The sequence below is a fragment of the Nerophis lumbriciformis genome, linkage group LG22, assembly GCF_033978685.3.
Source record: "Nerophis lumbriciformis linkage group LG22, RoL_Nlum_v2.1, whole genome shotgun sequence".
In the NCBI taxonomy this organism is placed as follows: Eukaryota; Metazoa; Chordata; class Actinopteri; order Syngnathiformes; family Syngnathidae; genus Nerophis; species Nerophis lumbriciformis.
The window spans coordinates 4,406,947-4,428,958 of NC_084569.2; the positions used below are offsets into that span (position 1 = coordinate 4,406,947).

Here is a 22,012-nt window from a genome sequence, read left to right on the forward strand (position 1 = left end):
TTGCCAAAATTCAAAGCTTTTCTTGTAACATCGCGACTGTTATTGAGTAAAATTCCAACTTTTATCATAACATTGCACAAATGTTCAGTTTTTCTTGTAAAATTTGGACTTGCGTTGAGTAAAACTATGACTTTTATTATAACACTGCCAAAATTCTGACTTTTATCACAATATTGACAATTTTTTTGTTGTTCTTGTAAAACAGTGGACATTTTTTGAGTACAATTATGACTTTTGTCATAATTTTGCCAAGTAAAATTCCGATTATTATTATAATATTGCCAACATTTTAAAGTTTTCTTATAAAATAAGAATGAGGGTGGTCCCAAAAAGGAGGAATTTTTCAAATTGACTGTGTGTCGCTTTTAAAAGTGCTCCCCCTCTGGTCAACATATGAAATAACAAGTGTGTGTAAGACATTGAAATGCGCCCCCTTTGGCCAAAATTAATACAACATATATAAATAAATATGTATAATAACTTGAAGTAAATAACGAAGATTAAAAAACAATTACAAACAAAAATAATAAATATATATATATTGTTTTACTAAAAGCAGTCTTTTTCTCACAGTGTGTCGACTTCTTTCTCATAAAATTGGGAACAATTTCTCATATTCTTTCTGTAATATCACAATATTTTCTCGTAAAATTATTAATATTAAAACATTTTTATGTAAAATTATTACTTTGTAATGCAAAATGGTGACATTTGTCATATAAAATTCAGACTTTTATCACAATATTGCCAAATGTTTGTGTTGTTCTTGTAAAACAGTGATATTTTTTGAGTACAATTATGACTTTTGCCATAATTTTGCGGAGTAAAATTCTGATTATTATTATAATATTGCCAAAATGTTAAAGTTTTCTTATAAAATTGTGACTTTTGTCGAGTAAAATGACGACTCTTTTCATAAAATTGCCAAAATTCAAAGCTTTTCTTGTAACATCGCGACTGTTAAATTCCAACTTTTATCATAACATTGCACAAATGTTCAGTTTTTCTTGTAAAATTTTGACTTGCGTTGAGTAAAACTGTGACTTTTATTATAATACTGCCAAAATTCTGACTTTTATCACAATATTGACAATTTTTTTGTTCTTGTAAAACAGTGACATTTTTGGAGTACAATTATGACTTTTGTCATAATTTTGCCAAGTAAAATTCCGATTATTATTATAATATTGCCAACATTTTAAAGTTTTCTTATAAAATCAGAATGAGGGTGGTCCCAAAAAGGAGGGATTTTTCACATTGACTGTGTGTCGCTTTTAAAAGTGCTCCCCCTCTGGTCAACATATGAAATAACAAGTGTGTGGAAGACATTGAAATGCGCCCCCTTTGCCCAAAATTAATACAAAATAAATAAAATAAATATGTATATAGTAATAACTTGACGTAAATAATGAAGATTAAAAAACAATTACAAACAAAAAATATATATCTATGTTTTTTTTGTTGCTAAAAGCAGTATTTTTCTCACAATGTGTCGACTTCTTTCTGATAAAATTGGGAACAATTTCTCATATTCTTTCTGTTTCTGTAATATCACAATATTTTCTCGTAAAATTATTAATATCAAATTTTTTTATGTAAAATTATTACTTAGTAATGCAAAATGGTGACATTTGTCATATAAAATTCAGACTTTTATCACAATATTGCCAAATTTTGTGTTGTTCTTGTAAAACAGTGACATTTTTTGAGTAGAATTATGACTTTTGCCAAGTAAAATTCTGATTATTATTATAATATTGCCAACATTTTAAAGTTTTCTTATAAAATCAGAATGAGGGTGGTCCCAAAAAGGAGGGATTTTTCACATTGACTGTGTGTCGCTTTTAAAAGTGCTCCCCCTCTGGTCAACATATGAAATAACAAGTGTGTGGAAGACATTGAAATGCGCCCCCTTTGCCCAAAATTAATACAAAATAAATAAAATAAATATGTATATAGTAATAACTTGACGTAAATAATGAAGATTAAAAAACAATTACAAACAAAAAATATATATCTATGTTTTTTTTGTTGCTAAAAGCAGTATTTTTCTCACAATGTGTCGACTTCTTTCTGATAAAATTGGGAACAATTTCTCATATTCTTTCTGTTTCTGTAATATCACAATATTTTCTCGTAAAATTATTAATATCAAATTTTTTTATGTAAAATTATTACTTAGTAATGCAAAATGGTGACATTTGTCATATAAAATTCAGACTTTTATCACAATATTGCCAAATTTTGTGTTGTTCTTGTAAAACAGTGACATTTTTTGAGTAGAATTATGACTTTTGCCAAGTAAAATTCTGATTATTATTATAATATTGCCAAAATGTTAAAGTTTTCTTATAAAATTGTGACTTTTGTCGAGTAAAATGACGGCTCTTTTCATAAAATTGCCAAAATTCAAAGCTTTTCTTGTAACATCGCGACTGTTATTGAGTAAAATTCCAACTTTTATCATAACATTGCACAAATGTTCAGTTTTTCTTGTAAAATTTGGACTTGCGTTGAGTAAAACTATGACTTTTATTATAATACTGCCAAAATTCTGACTTTTATCACAATATTGACAATTTTTTTGTTCTTGTAAAACAGTGACATTTTTTGAGTACAATTGTGACTTTTGTCATAATTTTACCAAGTAAAATTCCGATTATTATTATAATATTGCCAAAATTTTAAAGTTTTCTTATAAAATCAAAATGAGGGTGGTCCCAAAAAGGAGGAATTTTTCAAATTGACTGTGTGTCGCTTTTAAACGTCTCTGGTCAACATATGAAATAACAAGTGTGTGTAAGACATTGAAATTGGCCAAAATTAATACAAAATATATAAATAAATATGTATATAATAATAACTTGAAGTAAATAATGAATATTAAAAAACAATTACAAACAAAAAAATAACTAAATAACTAAAAGGAGTCTTTTTCTCACAACGTGTCGACTTCTTTCTTATAAAATTGGGAACAATTTCTCATATTATTTCTGTTTCTGTAATATTGCAATATTTTCTTGTAAAATTATTACGTCTTTATGTAAAATTATTACTTTTTAATGCAAAATGGCGACATTTGTCATATAAAATTCTGACTTATCACAATATTGCCAACATTTTTTTGTTGTTCTTGTAAAACAGTGACATTTTTTGAGTACAATTATGACTTTTGTCATAATTTTGCAGAGTAAAATTCCGATTATTATTATAATATTGCCAAAATGTTAAAGTTTTCTTATAAAATTGTGACTTTTGTCGAGTAAAATGACGACTCTTTTCATAAAATTGCCAAAATTCAAAGCTTTTCTTGTAACATCGCGACTGTTATTGAGTAAAATTCCAACTTTTATCATAACATTGCACAAATGTTCCGTTTTTCTTGTCAAATTTGGACTTGCGTTGAGTAAAATGACGACTTTTATTATAATACTGCCAACATTCTGACTTTTATCACAATAATGCCAATTTTTGTTGTTGTTGTTCTTGTAGAACAGTGACATTTTTGGAGTAACATTATGACTTTTGTCATCATTTTGCCAAGTAAAATTCCGATTATTATTATAATATTGCCAACATTTTAAAGTTTTCTTATAAAATCAGAATGAGGGTGGTCCCAAAAAGGAGGAATTTTTCAAATTGACTGTGTGTCGCTTTTAAAAGTGCTCCCCCTCTGGTCAACATATGAAATAACAAGTGTGTGTAAGACATTGAAATGCGCCCCCTTTGGCCACAATTAATACAAAATAAATAAATAAATATGTATATAGTAATAACTTTAAGTAAAAAATGAAGATTAAAAAACAATTGCAAACAAAAAAAAAAAAAAATAACTAAAAGGAGTCTTTTTCTCACAATATGTCGACTTCTTTCTTATAAAATCGGGAACAATTTCTCATATTCTTTCTGTTTCTGTAATATTGCAATATTTTTTCGTAAAATTATAAAAAAATTTAACGTCAAAATATTATTTTTTTCTGCAAAATGGTGACATTTGTCGTATAAAATTCTGACTTTTATCACAATATTGCCAATTGTTTTTCGTTTTTCTTGTAAAACAGTGACAAAAACAATTATGACTTTTGTCATAATTTTGCCAAGTAAAATTCTGATCATTATTATAATATTGCCAAAATGTTAAAGTTTTCTTATAAAATTTTGACTTTTGTGGAGTAAAATTACGACTCTTTTCATAAAATCGCCAAAATTTTAAGCTTTTCTTGTAAAACTGCGACTGTTTTTGAGTCAAATTCAAACTTTTATCATAACATTGCACAAATGTTCAATTTTTCTTGTCAAATTTGGACTTGCGTTGAGTAAAACGACGACTTTTATTATAATACTGCCAAAATTCTACGTTTTTCTTGGGAAATTGTGACCTTTTTCTTGTGAAAATCCAACTAATTTTTCACAACAAGCTTGCATAGTATGTATTTATTATTAATGTTGTAAATACACATCTTTATGTATCTAGCAAGGGTGGTCCTAAAGAGGTAGGCATTTTTTGCAGGTCTCATGAAGGTAACAAATACAAGTGTGTGTGTGTGTGTGTGTGTGTGTGTGTGTGTGTGTGTGTGTGTGTGTGTGTGCGTGCGCGTGCGTGTGTGTGTGTGTGTGTGCACTCCTTTCCTCACCTGATAATTACCTGGGGTTTATTTATATAAGCGTACAGCCTCTAAGTAGAATGTTTAGAAAACTGACAGTCCCTAAACGCATCACCATCGACAAACATTTCATTGGTACTGCAGGTTTCAGGAAGTTGCTTCACAAGTGTGCGAGGTCAAGTATAATGAAAGTCACATTCAAAGTGTTAATTTTAATTTTGTGACTTAAATGAACCTTTTGTGGCTTTATTTGTACTAGCATCACGCGAGATTGATCGGCGACGAACGCTGAGTCGTGTGGTGACAAACGTAAAGTGCTAAACGTAAAACATAAACTTCCGGTTCTGCATTTCAAAAGAAAACACCGCCCAGTCAGGTGTCCGCCATTCACGTGTGAACGTTCCGCTTTTGTTTTGAAAAAATATATATATATTCCGAGGTTCGTGCTTACTGCTTGAATGGAAATGTCTGCAATAAGAAGAGGAGGCGTTAAAGGGTCTCGTCAAGATTGTTATTAGGTCACTCCCGCCGACACACGGAAACATCGTTTTCGTTTTGGAGGGACAAACCTGCTCCGAAGTCCAAATGGCGAACATATTTCCCCAAACTCGACGCAGCCATTCTTGTCTGATGCTCGCGGGGAATTAAGACTCGCCGTGAATGAGATATCCAGACCTCGTTCGTGCAGCGGAAGTTTCTGTCACCGATTTATTTTTCTCCCAAGAGGGTTTTTGAATTGCAGCCTGCTAGCATGGACGACGACCACCAAGGTAAGACACATTTCATACCTGGATTTTATTACCTGAGCTGGAGATGATGACGTTTGTCCTGCACACTGACAACAATGAAAGTCAATTAATGGTCAGGATGACGTTGCACCACACACCTGTGACAGGTATATCACTCTATATTGCACCACACACCTGTGACAGGTGTATCACTCTATGTTGCACCACACACCTGTGACAGGTGTATCACTCCATGTTGCACCACACACCTGTGACAGGTGTATCACTCCATGTTGCACCACACACCTGTGACAGGTGTATCACTCTATGTTGCACCACACACCTGTGACAGGTGTATCACTCTATGTTGCACCACACACCTGTGACAGGTGTATCACTCTATGTTGCACCACACACCTGTGACCGTGTCATGCAGGTATATCACTCTGTTGCACCACACACCTGTAACAGGTGTATCACTCTATGTTGCACCACACACCTGTGACAGTGTCATGCAGGTATACCACACACCCGTGACAGTGTCATGCAGGTATACCACACACCCGTGACAGTGTCATGCAGGTATACCACACACCCGTGACAGTGTCATGCAGGTATACCACACACCTGTGACAGTGTCATGCAGGTATATCACTATGTTGCATCACACACCTGTGACAGGTATATCACTCTATGTTGCACCACACACCTGTGACAGGTGTATCACTCTATGTTGCACCACACACCTGTGACAGGTGTATCACTCTATGTTGCACCACACACCTGTGACAGTGTCATGCAGGTATACCACACACCTGTGACAGTGTCATGCAGGTATATCACACACCTGTGACAGTGTCATGCAGGTATATCACACACCTGTGACAGTGTCATGCAGGTATATCACACACCTGTGACAGTGTCATGCAGGTGTATCACACACCTGTGACAGTGTCATGCAGGTATACCACACACCTGTGACAGTGTCATGCAGGTATATCACACACCTGTGACAGTGTCATGCAGGTGTATCACACACATTGCAACTTTAGTCTAGTAAAATTGTGACTTATTTCCTTATCATGACTTGACTTTATTATTGTCTTTTCCCTCATTATTAAGACTCCTCTCGCAAAATTCTGCCTTTTTTAAAATTATAATATGTTCTTGTAAAATTATAACTTTTTCCTTATAATTTTATGACTTAACAAAAACGTTCTTGTGATATTGTGACTTTGTTCTGCTGAAATTATTACTTTCCCCCTCATTACGATTTCACTCATTTTTTGTCATTATTCTCAAAAAATTATATATTTTTCTGTGCATTTTTGAAATGCATTCTCACAAAATTACACCTTTTTATTGTAAAAATGTTCTTGTAAAATTATGATTTTTTTTGTATTTGTTTTTTTAATTTAGTGACTATTCAAACAAAACAAAAACAAAATCACAAAATTGACATTTTTCCCTGTATATTACAATTTTATTGGGACTTTCGTAAATTTTTACTTTTTTCCTAATATTATTAAAACTTTACTTTTACAAAATTGTATATTTTTTCTTGTAAACATTGCAACTTTAGTCTAGTAAAATTGTGACTTATTTCCTTATCATGACTTGACTTTATTATTGTCTTTTCCCTCATTATTAAGACTCCTCTCGCAAAATTCTGCCTTTTTTAAAATTATAATATATTCTTGTAAAATTATAACTTTTTCCTTATAATTTTATGACTTAACAAAAACGTTCTTGTGATATTGTGACTTTGTTCTGCTGAAATTATTACTTTTCCCCTCATTACGATTTCACTCTTTTTTTGTCATTATTCTCAGAAAATTATATATTTTTCTGTGCATTTTTGAAATGCATTCCCACAAAATTACACCTTTTTATTGTAAAAATGTTCTTGTAAAATTATGATTTTTTTTAATTTGTTTTTTTTAATTTAGTGACTTTATTCAAACAAAAAACAAAACAAAAGCAAAATCACAAAATTGTGACATTTTTCCCTGTATATTACAATTTTATTGGGACTTTTGTAAAATTTTTACTTTTTTCCTAATATTATTACAACTTTACTTTTACAAAATTGTATATTTTTTCTTGTAAACATTGCAACTTTAGTCTAGTAAAATTGTGACTTATTTCCTTATCATGACTTGACTTTACTATTGTGTTTTACCTCATTATTAAGACTACTCTCGCAAAATTCTGCCTTTTTTTAAATCATAATATGTTCTTGTAAAATTATAACTTTTTCCTTATAATTTTATGACTTTACTGTCACAATAACTTTCTTGTGATATTGTGACTTTGTTCTGCTGAAATGATAACTTCTCCCCTCATTACGATTTCACTAATTTTTTGTCATTATTCTCAGAATTTTTTTATTTTTTTTTCTGTGCATTTTTTAAATGCATTCCCACAAAATTACACCTTTTTATTGTAAAAATGTTCTTGTAAAATTATAATTTTTTTAAAATATTTTTTTTAATTTAGTGACTTTATTCTAACAAAAAACAAAACAAAAACAAAATCACAAAATTGTGACATTTTTCCCTGTATATTAAAATTTTATTGGGACTTTTGTATAATTTGGACTTTTTTCCTAATATTACAACTTTACTTTTACAAAATTGTATATTTTTTCTTGTAAACATTGCAACTTTAGTCTAGTAAAATTGTCATTATTCTCAGAAAATTATATATTTTTCTGTGCATTTTCTAAATGCATTCCCACAAAATTACACTTTTATTGTAAAAATGTTCTTGTAAAATTATGATTTAAAAAAAAAATTATTTTAATTTAGTGACTTTATTCTAACAAAAAACAAAATCACAAAATTGTGACATTTTCCCCTGTATATTACAATTTTATTGGGACTTTCGTAAATTTTTACTTTTTTCCCAATATTATTACAACTTTACTTTTACAAAATTGTATATATTTTCTTGGAAACATTGCAACTTTAGTCTAGTAAAATTGTGACTTATTTCCTTATCATGACTTGACTTTATTATTGTCTTTTCCCTCAGTATTAGGACTACTCTTGAAAAATTCTGCCTAATATGTTCTTGTAAAATTATAACTTTTTCCTTATAATTTTGTGACTTAACAAAAATGTTCTTATTATATTGTGACTTAGTACTGCTGAAATGATTACTTCTCCCCTCATTACGATTTCACTCATTCTTTTGTCATTATTCTCAGAAAATTCTATTTTTTTCTGTGCATTTTTTAAATGCATTCCCACAAAATTACGCTTTTATTGTAAAAATGTTCTTGTAAAATTATGATTTAAAAAAAAAAAAGTTTTTAATTTAGTGACTTTATTCTAACAAAAACAAAATCACAAAATTGTGAAATTTGTCCCTGTATATTACAATTTTTTGGGGACTTTCGTAAATTTTTACTTTTTTCCTAATATTATTACAACTTTACTTTTACAAAATTGTATATTTTTTCTTGTAAACATTGCAACTTTAGCCTAGTAAAATTGTGACTTATTTCCTTATCATGACTTGACTTTATTATTGTCTTTTACCTCATTATTAAGACTACTCTCGCCTTTTTTTAAATTATATGTTCTTGTAAAATTATAACTTTTTCCTTATAATTTTATAACTGAACTCTCACAAAAACTTTCTTGTGATATTGTGACTTTGTTCTCGTGAAATTATAACTTTTCCCCTCATTACGATTTCACTCATTTTTTGTCATTATTCTCAGAAAATTATATATATTTTTTCTGTGCATTTTTGAAATGCATTCCCACAAAATTACACCTTCTTTATTGTAATATGTTCTTGTAAAATTATGATTTTTTTTTAATTTAGTGACTTTATCCTCACAAAAAAACAAAAACAAAATTGTGAAATTTTTCCCTGTATATTACAATTTTATTGTGACTTTAGTAAAACTTGGGAATTTTTTCTTCATATTATTACAACTTTATTCTCACAAAATGTCCCATTTTTGTAACATGAAAATCTTTAATATCAACAGATTACCTTTTCCTGTTATTAGTTGAAAAGATTATTCTGTAATTTAACATACATTTAATTTGAGAGTCTCCACTTTTACTTTGTTGTCCAGACACAAATGAAGTGATATCATGTCAAAGTGATATCTTATTGATGCTTTTATTTTTTTATGTATTGTGTAGTTATGCTTTTACTTGTAATTGTATTGAATTGTGGACCCCAGGAAGACTAGTGGGTTGTTGAGGCAACCAGTTAATGGGGATCCTTAATAAAAATCAAATAAAAAATGTGCCATCTCAGCTGTATCGCTACAAACTGACTCTCAGACTGGTGCTCATGAAGACATCAGAAGAACGCCACACTTTAGTTTCTTCCACAAAATGCAGATGTGGATTCCACATGGCGACTCCTTGCAGATGTGCATGATTTGCCAGTAAGTGTACATAGCGGTGGGGCATAAAGCTGTCATTGTGGCCTGGCCTGGCCTGGCCTGGCCTGCAGCGATGGCACACGTGAGCCAGACAGACATATGCTGCTATTATTCCAGCCTTGCATAGCAGGCCTGCAGCCTGCAGGGTGGAAAGACAGAAAAGTTGTTTTTAGATCCAGTTGGACGCATAATCAGTATTTTTTAGCAGCACACACTTAGGTGCCCCCCCCCAACACACACACACACACACACACACACACACACACACACACACACACACACACACACACACACACACACACACACACAGGATGGGGGTTAAGCAGGAAAGGAGTATAGCGTGAGCGGTTGCAGGTCAGTGCTGATGAGGGTCAAGATATGTCGCCTCACAAAAAGACATACCAGTGCATAGCGAGATGATGGGAAGTGTGTGTGTGTGTGTGTGTGTGTGTGTGTGTGTGTGTGTGTGTGTGTGTGTGTTCTTGTATTTCTAGCCTTCTTGAGACATGAAGAAGGAAAACGTATCTTCCATATGAGGAGGTGTGAACAAGTGATGACATAAATCAATAACATTGCATCTAATAGAGAATGTCTCATTTGCACCCCTGCTGGTGACATCTATCAAAATGAGGGTGGTCCCAAAAAGGAGGGATTTTTCACATTGACTGTGTGTCGCTTTTAAAAGTGCTCCCCCCTCTGGTCAACATATGAAATAACAAGTGTGTGTAATAAATTTGGTCAAAATTAATAAAAAAACAAATTAAATAAATATGTATATAGAAACATTCTGTAATAACTTGAAGTAAATAATGAAGATTAAAACCCAATTACAAACAATAAATACAAATAAATGAACTAAAAGCAGTCTTTTTCTCTCAGTGTCGACTTTTTTCTTATAAAATTGGGAACAATTTCTCATATTATTTCTGTTTCTGTAATATTGCAATATTTTCTCGTAAAATTATTACTTTTTAATGCAAAATGGTGACATTTGTCATGTAAAATTCTGACTTTTATCACAATATTGCCAATTTTTGTGTTGTTCTTGTAAAAGAGTGACATTTTTTGAGTACAATTATGACTTTTGTCATCATTTTGCCAAGTGAAATTCCAATTATTATTATAATATTGCCAACATTTCAAAGTTTTCTTATAAAATTGTGACTTTTGTCGAGCAAAATTACGACTCTTTTCATAAAATTGCCAAAATTCAAAGCTTTTCTTGTAAAATTGCGACTGTTATGGAGTCACATTCAAACTTTTATCATAATATTGCACAAATGTTCAGTTTTTCTTGTAAGATTTTGACTTGCGTTGAGTAAAATTCTGACTTTTATCACAATATTACCAATTTGTTTTGTTGTTCTTGTAAAACAGTGACATTTTTGGAGTACAATTATGACTTTTGTCATCATTTTGCCAAGTCAAATTCCAATTATTATTATAATGTTGCCAACATTTCAAAGTTTTCTTATAAAATTGTGACTTTTGTCGAGCAAAATTACGACTCTTTTCATAAAATTGCCTACATTGTAAGCTTTTCTTGTAAAATTGCGACTGTTATTGAGTCAAATTCCAACTTTTATCATAATATTGCACAAATGTTCAGTTTTTCTTGTCAAATTTTGACTTGCGTTGAGTAAAATGACGACTTTTATTATAATACTGTTAAAATTCTGACTTTTATCACAATATTGCCAATTTTTGTGTTGTTCTTGTAAAACTGACATTTTTTGAGTACAATTATGACTTTTGTCATCATTTTGCCAAGTCAAATTTCCAATTATTATTACAACATTGCCAACATTTCAAAGTTTTCTTATAAAATTGTGACTTTTGTCGAGTAAAATTACGACTCTCTTCATAAAATTGCCAAAATTCTAAGCTTTTCTTGTAAAATTGCGACTGTTATTGAGTCACATTCAAACTTTTATCATAATATTGCACAAATGTTCAGTTTTTCTTGTAAGATTTTGACTTGCGTTGAGTAAAATGACGACTTTTATTATAATACTGCCAAAATTCTGACTTTTATCACAATATTGCCAATTTGTTTTGTTGTTCTTGTAAAACAGTGACATTTTTGGAGTACAATTATGACTTGTCATCATTTTTCCAAGTCAAATTTCTGATTATTATTATAACATTGCCAACATTTCAAAGTTTTCTTATAGAATTGTGACTTTTGTCGAGTAAAATTACGACTCTTTTCATAAAATTGCCAAAATTATAAGCTTTTCTTGTAAAATTGCGACTGTTATTGAGTAAAATTCCAACTTTTATCATAATATTGCACAAATGTTCAGTTTTTCTTGTCAAATTTTGACTTGCGTTGAGTAAAAAGACAATTTTTATTATAATACTGCCAACATTCTGACTTATCACAATATTGCCATTTTTTGTTGTTCTTGTAAAATTATGACTTTTGTCATCATTTTACCGAGTACAATTCCGATTATTATTATAATATTGCCAACATTTCAAAGTTTTCTTACAAAATTGTGACTTTTGTCGAGTAAAATTACGACTCTTTTCATAAAATTGCCCAAATTCAAAGCTTTTTTTGTAAAAATTGCGACTGTTGAGTAAAATTCCAACTTTTATCATAATATTGCACAAATGTTCCGTTTTTCTTGTCAAATTTTGACTTGCGTTGAGTAAAAAGACAACTTTTATTATAATACTGCCAACATTCTGACTTTTATCACAATATTGCCAATTTTTTGTTGTTGTTCTTGTAAAACAGTGACATTTTTGGAGTACAATTATGACTTTTGTCATCATTTTGCCAAGTAAAATTTCCGATTATTATTATAATATTGCCAACGTTTTAAAGTTTTCTTATAAAATTGTGACTTTTGTCGAGTAAAATTACAACTCTTTTCATAAAATTGCCAAAATTATAAGCTTTTCTTGTAAAATTGCGACTGTTATTGAGTAAAATTCCAACTTTTATCATAATATTGCACAAATGTTCAGTTTTTCTTGTCAAATTTTGACTTGCGTTGAGTAAAAAGACAACTTTTATTATAATACTGCCAACATTCTGACTTTTATCACAATATTGCCAATTTGTTTTTTTGTTCTTGTAAAACTGTGACATTTTTTGAGTACAATTATGACTTTTGTCATCATTTTGCCAAGTACAATTCCGATTATTATTATAATATTGCCAACATATCAAAGTTTTCTTACAAAATTGTGACTTTTGTCGAGTAAAATTACAACTCTTTTCATAAAATTGCCAAAATTATAAGCTTTTCTTGTAACATTGCGACTGTTATTGAGTAAAATTCCAACTTTTATCATAACATTGCACAAATGTTCAGTTTTTCTTGTAAAATTTTGACTTGCGTTGAGTAAAATGACGACTTTTATTATAATACTGCCAAAATTCAAAGTTTTTCTTGTAAAATTGCGACTGTTATTGAGTCAAATTCCAACCTAACATTGCACAAATGTTCAGTTTTTCCTGTAAAATTTTGACTGCGTTGAGTAAAAAGACGACTTTTATTACAAACCCCGTTTCCATATGAGTTGGGAAATTGTGTTAGATGTAAATATAAACGGAATACAATGATTTGCAAATCATTTTCAACCCATATTCAGTTGAATGCACTACAAAGACAACATATTTGATGTTCAAACTCATAAACTTTATTTTTTTTTTGCAAATAATAATTAGAATTTCATGGCTGCAACACGTGCCAAAGTAGTTGGGAAAGGGCATGTTCACCACTGTGTTACATGGCCTTTCCTTTTAACAACATCTCAGTAAACGTTTGGGAACTGAGGAGACACATTTTTGAAGCATCTCAGGTGGAATTCTTTCCCATTCTTGCTTGATGTACAGCTTAAGTTGTTCAACAGTCCGTTGTGCTATTTTAGGCTTCATAATGCGCCACACATTTTCAATGGGAGACAGGTCTGGACTACAGGCAGGCCAGTCTAGTACCCGCACTCTTTTACTTTGAAGCCACCTTGTTCTAACACGTGGCTTGGCATTGTCTTGCTGAAATAAGCAGGGGCGTCCATGGTAACGTTACTTGGATGGCAACATATGTTGCTCCAAAACCTGTATGTACCTTTCAGCATTAATGGTGCCTTCACAGATGTGTAAGTTACCCATGTCTTGGGCACTAATACACCCCCATACCATCACACATGCTGCCTTTTACACTTTGCGGCTATAACAATCCGGGTGGTTCTTTTCCTCTTTGGTCCGGAGGACACGACGTCCACAGTTTCCAAAAACTATTTGAAATGTGGACTCGTCAGACCACAGAACACTTTTCCACTTTGTATCAGTCCATCTTAGATGAGCTCAGGCCCGGCGAAGCCGACGGCGTTTCTGGGTGTTGTTGATAAACGGTTTTCGCCTTGCTTAGGAGAGTTTGAACTTGCACTTACAGATGTAGCGACCAACTGTAGTTACTGACAGTGGGTTTCTGAAGTGTTCCTGAGCCCATGTGGTGATATCCTTTACACACTGATGTCGCTTGTTGATGCAGTACAGCCTGAGGGATGGAAGGTCACGGGCTTAGCTGCTTACGTGCAGTGATTTCTCCAGATTCTCTGAACCCTTTGATGATATTACGGACCGTAGATTGGGAAATCCCTAAATTCCTTGCAATAGCTGGTTGATAAATGTTGTTCTTAAACAATTTGCTCAGGCATTTGTTGACAAAGTGGTGACCCTCGCCCCGTCCTTGTTTGTGAATGACTGAGCATTTCATGGAAGCTGCTTTTATACCCAATCATGGCACCCACCTGTTCCCAATTAACCTGTTCACCTGTGGGATGTTCCAAATAAGTCTTTGATGAGCATTCCTCAACTTTATCACTCTTTTTTGCCACTTGTGCCATAAAACAATTTGAAATGTGGACTCGTCAGACCACAGAACACTTTTCCCACTTTGCATCAGTCCATCTTGGATGAGCTCGGGGCCCAGAGAAGCCGGCGGCGTTTCTGGGTGTTGTTGATAAATGGCTTTGGCTTTGCATGGTAGAGTTTTAACTTGCACTTGCAGATGTAGCAATTGTCGGAGGCAGATATTTACATATATCCGAATTTAAGTGTTACTTCTTTTCATTTCATTTTCATAGTACAAAACAGCTAGTGTTTTTCTTCCAAATGTGGTCTTTTTGGTTGTCTGCAAAACTGTGTGCTTAACCTTGAAGTGAGGAATGTTAGAGAGAGAGATAATAAGCATTTGTTTTGGCTAGAGAGACATGACTGCCAGGGACTTAAGAGGGGAGAGGGTTTTCGGGGGGGGCAGACCAATTGAATGTTCTATGCTGGACTGGTCTCAATGTATATATGCAAAGCTTTGCAAATATATTACAAAATACCTATTCTGTCTCTGGTGGTTTTTCTACTCAGCTTTAAGTGTCGTAAAGAGCTTGGGAGCGACTTGTGACTTGAATTCCCTGGGAGGAACAACTGGTCCGAAACGCAAGTAGTTACTGACAGTGGTTTTCTGAAGTGTTCCTGAGCCCATGTGGTGATATCCTTTACACACCGATGTTGCTTTTTGATGCAGTACCGCCTGAGGGATCCAATGTCTGTAATATCATGGCTTACGTGCAGTGATTTCTCCAGATTCTCTGAACCTTTTGATGATATTACGGAGCGTAGATGGTGAAATCCCTCAATTCCTTGCAATAGCTGGTTGATAAATGTTGTTCTTTAACAATTTGCTCAGGCATTTGTTGACAAAGTGGTGACCCTCGCCCCGTCCTTGTTTGTGAATGGAAGCTGCTTATATACCCAATCATGGCACCCACCTGTTCCCAATTAGCCTGTTCACCTGTGGGATGATCCAAATAAGTCTTTGATGAGAATTCCTCAACTTTATCACTCTTTTTTTGCCACTTGTGCCATAAAACAATTAGAAATGTGGACTCGTCAGACCACAGAACACTTTTCCCACTTTGCATCAGTCCATCTTGGATGAGCTCGGGGCCCAGAGAAGCCGACGGCGTTTCTGGGTGTTGTTGATAAACGGCTTTGGCTTTGCATGGTAGAGTTTTAACTTGCCCTTGCAGATGTAGCAATTGTCGGAGGCAGATATTTACATATATCCGAATTTAAGTGTTACTTCTTTTCATTTCATTTTCATAGTACAAAACAGCTAGTGTTTTTCTTCCAAATGTGGTCTCTTGGTTGTCTGCAAAACTGTGTGCTTAACCTTGAAGTGAGGAATGTTAGAGAGAGAGATAATAAGCATTTGTTTTGGCTAGAGAGACATGACTGCCAGGGACTTAAGAGGGGAGAGGGTTTTCGGGGGGGGGCAGACCAATTGAATGTTCTAGGCTGGACTGGTCTCAATGTATATACCGTATTTTCCGCACTATAAGGCGCACCGGATTATTAGCCGCACCTTCAATGAATTACATATTTCATAACTTTGTCCACCAATAAGCCGCCCCGGATTATAAGCCGCGCCTACGCTGCGCTAAAGGGAATGTCAAAAAAACAGTCAGATAGTTCAGTCAAACTTTAATAATATATTGAAAACCAGCGTTCTAACAACTCTGTCCCAAAATGTACGCAAATGTGCAATCACAAACATAGTAAAATTCAAAATGGTGTAGAGCAATAGCAACATAATGTTGCTCGAACGTTAATGTCACAACACACAAAATAAACATAGCGCTCACCTTCTGAAGTTATTCTTCATTCGTAAATCCTTCGAATTCTTCGTCTTCGGTCTCCGAATTGAAAAGTTGCGCAAGCGTGGGATCCAAAATGGCCGGTTCCGTCTCGTCGAAGTAATCGGAGTCAGTGTCGCTGTTGTTGTCCAGTAGTTCTGTGAATCCTGCCTTCCGGAAAGCTCGGACCACAGTTGTGACCGAAATATCTGCCCAGGCATTTACGATCCACTGGCAAATGTTGGCGTATGTCGTCCGGCGCTGTCTGCCCGTCTTAGTGAAGGTGTGTTCGCCTTCGGAGCTGTGTGAAAAAAGCCACCCGGCCTCTTCGCGTAAACTTCCCTTAACCACTCGCTCATCTTTTCTTCATCCATCCATCCCTTCGAGTTAGCTTTTATGATGACGCCGGCTGGAAAGGTCTCTTTTGGCAAGGTCTTCCTTTTGAATATCACCATGGGTGGAAGTTAGCATGGCAAGCTAGAACCACAGTGAAGGATGACTTCTCATTCCCTGTGGTGCGAATATTCACCGTACGTGCTCCCGTTGTATCCACAGTGCGGTTCACAGGAATATCAGTTGCTGTGAAATACGGTAGTAATCCGTGTGCGGATGGAGAGATTGCGTCTTTTTATGAACCGGATCCTTGTCGCTTAGTAGGAGCCATTTTGTGGTCTTTACAGATGTAAACAGGAAATGAAACGTACGGTGATATCCGCGCGTTTTTTCTTCTTCTTCCGGGGGCGGGTGGTTGCTTACAGTAGAAGAAGAAGCGCTTCCTGTTCTATGGGGGCGGGTGCTTTCCTTGGCGGTTGCTTGCGTAGAAGAAGAAGCGCTTCCTGTTCTACCGGGAAAAAAGATGGCGGCTGTTTACCGAAGTTGCGAGATCGAAACTTTATGAAAATTAATCGTAATAAAGCGCACCGGGTTATAAGGCGCACTGTCAGATTTTGAGAAAATGTGTGGTTTTTAGGTGCGCCTTATAGTGCGGAAAATACGGTATGCAAAGCTTTGCAAATATATTACAAAATACCTATTCTGTCTCTGGTGGTTTTTCTACTCAGCTTTAAGTGTCGTAAAGAGCTTGGGAGCGACTTGTGACTTGAATTCCCTGGGAGGAACAACTGGTCCGAAACGCAAGTAGTTACTGACAGTGGTTTTCTGAAGTGTTCCTGAGTTCATGTCTGTGAAACAATCTATGCAAAATGTACATGTTTTGTTGACCACGAGGAAGTGTTTTAAATGTCAAAAATTCCACATCCCGCATTTTCTTCCGTTGGTTATTCCGTGGAGAAAAAAAATGATACAGACTGCGCCAGGAAAGCACTAAGAGGCTGGACGCTATCAAAGCACAGTTTGTTCCGATGAGCGAGGACTGGGCTGCACTCTCAGCCACTTCACAGCATGTGGGCCGCAGAGACAAGAGAGCAGCTGGAAGACGGACTGAAAGTACGCGGGGTAGCTGCCAGAAGTGCTGCCTGTGGTCTGTCCCAGGAAAGTGCCAGACATCTCCGGACCTACTCGCTCTGTGCCTCACAAGACTGCACACTTTATTTTGTTTTTGTGATGATTGTGGTGTAGTGCAACATGTAGAGCTATCACTGGTCCTACAGTGAAATACTAGCCATGTCTTAAAGCTTTTAGTGTTATAACTTCACCTTTATCTTTACTTTTTAAGCCAAAATGCGTCCGTTCTCCCTTTTCTGTCCACACACTGTGTCTGCTTGTAAGTACTCTGTGTGTGTGTGTGTGCGCTGCCGAACATGCTCCTCTGCATGACACGACGTGGGGGACTGGTACCGTATTTTCCGCACTATTAGCCGCACCAAAAAGCCACAAATTTACTCAAAAGCTGACAGTGCGGCTTATAACCCGGTGCGCTTTATATATGGATTAATATTAAGATTCATTTTCATAAAGTTTCGGTCTCGCAACTACGGTAAACAGCCGCCATCTTTTTTCCCGGTAGAACAGGAAGCGCTTCTTCTTCTACGCAAGCAACCGCCAAGGTAAGCACCCGCCCCCATAGAAGAAGAAGCGCTTCTTCTTCTACTGTAAGCAACCACCCGCCCCGGTAGAAGAAGAAGAAGCGCGCGGATATTACGTTTCATTTCCTTTGTGTGTTTACATCTGTAAAGACCAGACCACAAAATGGCTCCTACTAAGCGACACGCGTATAACGCAGAATTTAAACTTAAGGCAATAAGTCATGCCGAAGAACACGGAAATAGAGCAAGAGAATATAACATAAATGAATCAATGGTGCGTAGGTGGAGGAAGCAAGAAGATGACCTGCGCCAGGTAAAGAAGACAAAACAGAGTTTCCGAGGGAACAAAGCAAGATGGCAACTGTTGGAGGACAAACTCGAACAGTGGGTTGTTGAGCAGAGAGCAGCAAGCAGAAGTGTCAGCACCATCACTATTCGAATGAAGGCAACAGCGCTAGCAAGCGAACTTCACCTGGATGATTTTAAAGGTGGTGCTTCTTGGTGTTTCCGGTTCATGAAAAGACGCAATCTCTCCATCCGCACACGGACTACTATTTCACAGCAACTGCCTAAAGACTTTCAAGAAAAGCTGGCTACTTTCCGTGCATATTGTAAAAACAAGATAGCTGAAAAAAAGATCCGGCCAGAGAACATTATCAACATGGACGAGGTTCCACTGACTTTTGATATTCCTGTGAACCGCACTGTGGATACAACGGGAGCACGTACGGTGAATATTCGCACCACAGGGAATGAGAAGTCGTCCTTCACTGTGGTTCTAGCTTGCCATGCTAATGGCCAGAAACTTCCACCCATGGTGATATTCAAAAGGAAGACCTTGCCAAAAGAGACCTTTCCAGCCGGCGTCATCATAAAAGCTAACTCGAAGGGATGGATGGATGAAGAAAAGATGAGCGAGTGGTTAAGGTAAGTTTACGCGAAGAGGCCGGGTGGCTTTTTTCACGCAGCTCCGTCCATGTTGATATACGACTCCATGCGCGCCCACATCACAGATGGTGTCAAAAAACAAGTGAAGCACACAAATACAACACTCGCCGTCATTCCGGGTGGATTAACCAAAGAACTCCAACCGCTCGATATTGGTGTCAACAGGGCATTTAAAGCACGACTGCTAACTGCGTGGGAACAATGGATGACAGAAGGCGAACACACGTGACGTTCACTAAGACATGGAGACAGCGCCGGACGACATACGCCAACATCTGCCAGTGGATCGTAAATGCCTGGGCGGATATTTCGGTCACAACTGTGGTCCGAGCTTTCCGGAAGGCAGGATTCACAGAACTGCTGGACAACAACAGTGACACTGACTCCGATGACTTCGATGAGACGGAGCCGGCCATTTTGGATCCCACATTCGCCCAACTTTTCAATTCGGACACCGAAGACGAAGAATTTGAGGGATTTATGAATGAAGAATAACTTCAGAAAGTGAGCGCTATGTTTATTTTGTGTGTTGTGACATTAACGTTCGAGCAACATTATGTTGCTATTGCTCTGCACTATTTTGAATTTTACTATGTTTGTGATTGCACATTTGCGTACATTTTGGGACAGAGTTGTTAGAACGCTGGTTTTTAATATATTATTAAAGTTTGACTGACCTATCTGACTGTTTTTTTGACATTCCTTTAGCGCAGTTAGATGCGGCTTATAACACGGGGCGGCTTATATGTGGACAAAGTTTTGAAATATGCCGTTCATTGAAGGCGCGGCTTATAACCCAGGGCGCCTTATGGTGCGGAAAATACGGTACTTTTTCAGAGGCTGTATAGTACCGATTATGATCCGTTAGTATCGCGGTACTATACTAATACCGGTATACCATACAACCCTAGTAGTATTATGGCAGTCTGAACTCAAACTTAGGGCTAGAAATAGTTGCAGACCAGCCCAGACAACTTTTCAGAGCATAATAAATGAGACTTCACCACTGCAGGCGTAGTCTGGCAGCGTAAAAAAAGAGAGAAGTGGATCAAGATGAAAATGATAACATGAAGTGATGGATGGTTGTGTTATGGCTACTACTTATTACTGCTTAGTGAGTTCATCACGATGAAGGAAAATAAACTGGAGAAGCGATTGAGTATCTCCTGCCTGGCACTCCTCCATGCTGCTCAACTTTACTGACACTTTAGTCCGCCTCCACACGAGCAGACAAGTTCCCTCTCAGCATCGCTTCCAGAAACAACTCCACTTTTTGTTCTTTCCACAACACACACACACACACACACACACACACTCTTGTATTTGTTACCTTCTAGCAGAGGTGGGACCAAGTCATTGTTTTGCAAGTCACAAGTAAGTCTCAAGTCTTTGCCCTCAAGTCCGAGTCAAGACTGGAAAGTCTCAAGTCAAGTCCTAAGTCCTGCATTTTGAGTTTCGAGTCCTTTCAAGTCCTTTTAACCACAGACTAATATATTAACACAGATTGTGTATGCTTTTCAAACGCTGTATTTATTTATTAAAACAAGTGCATTTTAAATTGCAGGAAAGAAAATTGTGCTGACATTGCACTTTATAATAGCACTATTAACCAGTCATTTTAAACATTAACTCATTCCTTTACAGAACAAACACATTGAAAAATAAAGTGCAAATGTACTTATTTGTACAAAAGTCTTAACATTGAAAAAACATGACATATACGTGAACATAACAAAAAAGTTGTACTTTTTATATGTCAGGGCCCTATGCTGCATTGCATTTGCAAAAGACCAAATTAGCCAAGAGTCTGTCAGTCATTTGTGCACGATGGGGGCGTAGTATGATGCCACCATGGCTGAAAACTCGCTCCACTGGAGCACTGGAGGCAGGCACTGCCAAGACTCTCATGGCCACTCGGAACAGTGAAGGAAGAGTCTTCATGTTCAATGCCCAGAACAAAAGGGGGGGGGGGGGGAGTTGTTTTGGGTTGGTGCACTACTTGTAAGTGTATCTTGTGTTTTTTATGTTGATTTAATTAAAAAAAGAAAAAGAAAAAAAAATTATTTCTTGTGCGGCCCGATACCAATCGATCCACGGACCAGTATCGGGCCGCGGCCCGGTGGTTGGGGACCACTGAGGTAAACAACCAACAGTATGTCAGAAAGCTAGCTAAAACGGTACACATATTCATAATATAGTATACATTTTAACTGACCTTTATTTTACTATTTTTGTCTTTTTTTAGGTGGCTAAAATATGCGGTGCTGCTGACCGCCGTCTAACGTTACGTGTGATGTATTGACTAACGTAACCCTGCTTAAAAAAAATCACTGAACAAAAAGTATGAATAAGGTAGTGAACTGCAACAGATTCCCGTGTTTGCAATAACGTTCTAACGTTAGCAGTGAGTTTACAGCCTCACTGATTTAACTACACAGCAAATAAAAGTCACGTTACTTAGCCAATAAACGTTATCTTACATTCAAAACTTACCGTTCTTTGTGCAACTTCAAATGCCGGACGAAGTTGGAAGTTGTTGCCTCTCCATCAGTCATTTTGGAACCGCATGTGTTGCATACTGCAAACCGTTTTGTGTTGACCACCTCGTAATTTTTATACCCAAACAAAATTATTTTAGGTATCATTTTTTGTTCACTGGCGTGTGGTTTGGACATGTCT

At 35.6% G+C, this 22,012-nt stretch overlaps 1 protein-coding gene across 1 annotated transcript in view; it reads left to right on the forward strand.

Moving 5' to 3' along the window:
* Nucleotides 1-5,090: 5,090 nt before the first annotated feature.
* cyth3b (cytohesin 3b) overlaps nt 5,091-22,012 on the forward strand; it is a 116,530-nt gene continuing 99,608 nt past the window's right edge. Inside the window, exon 1 of the mRNA XM_061974378.1 lies at nt 5,091-5,374. Within this exon, the coding sequence (XP_061830362.1) occupies nt 5,356-5,374 (19 nt within the window). The 5' untranslated portion in view covers nt 5,091-5,355. The remainder of the gene's footprint in view (nt 5,375-22,012) is intronic.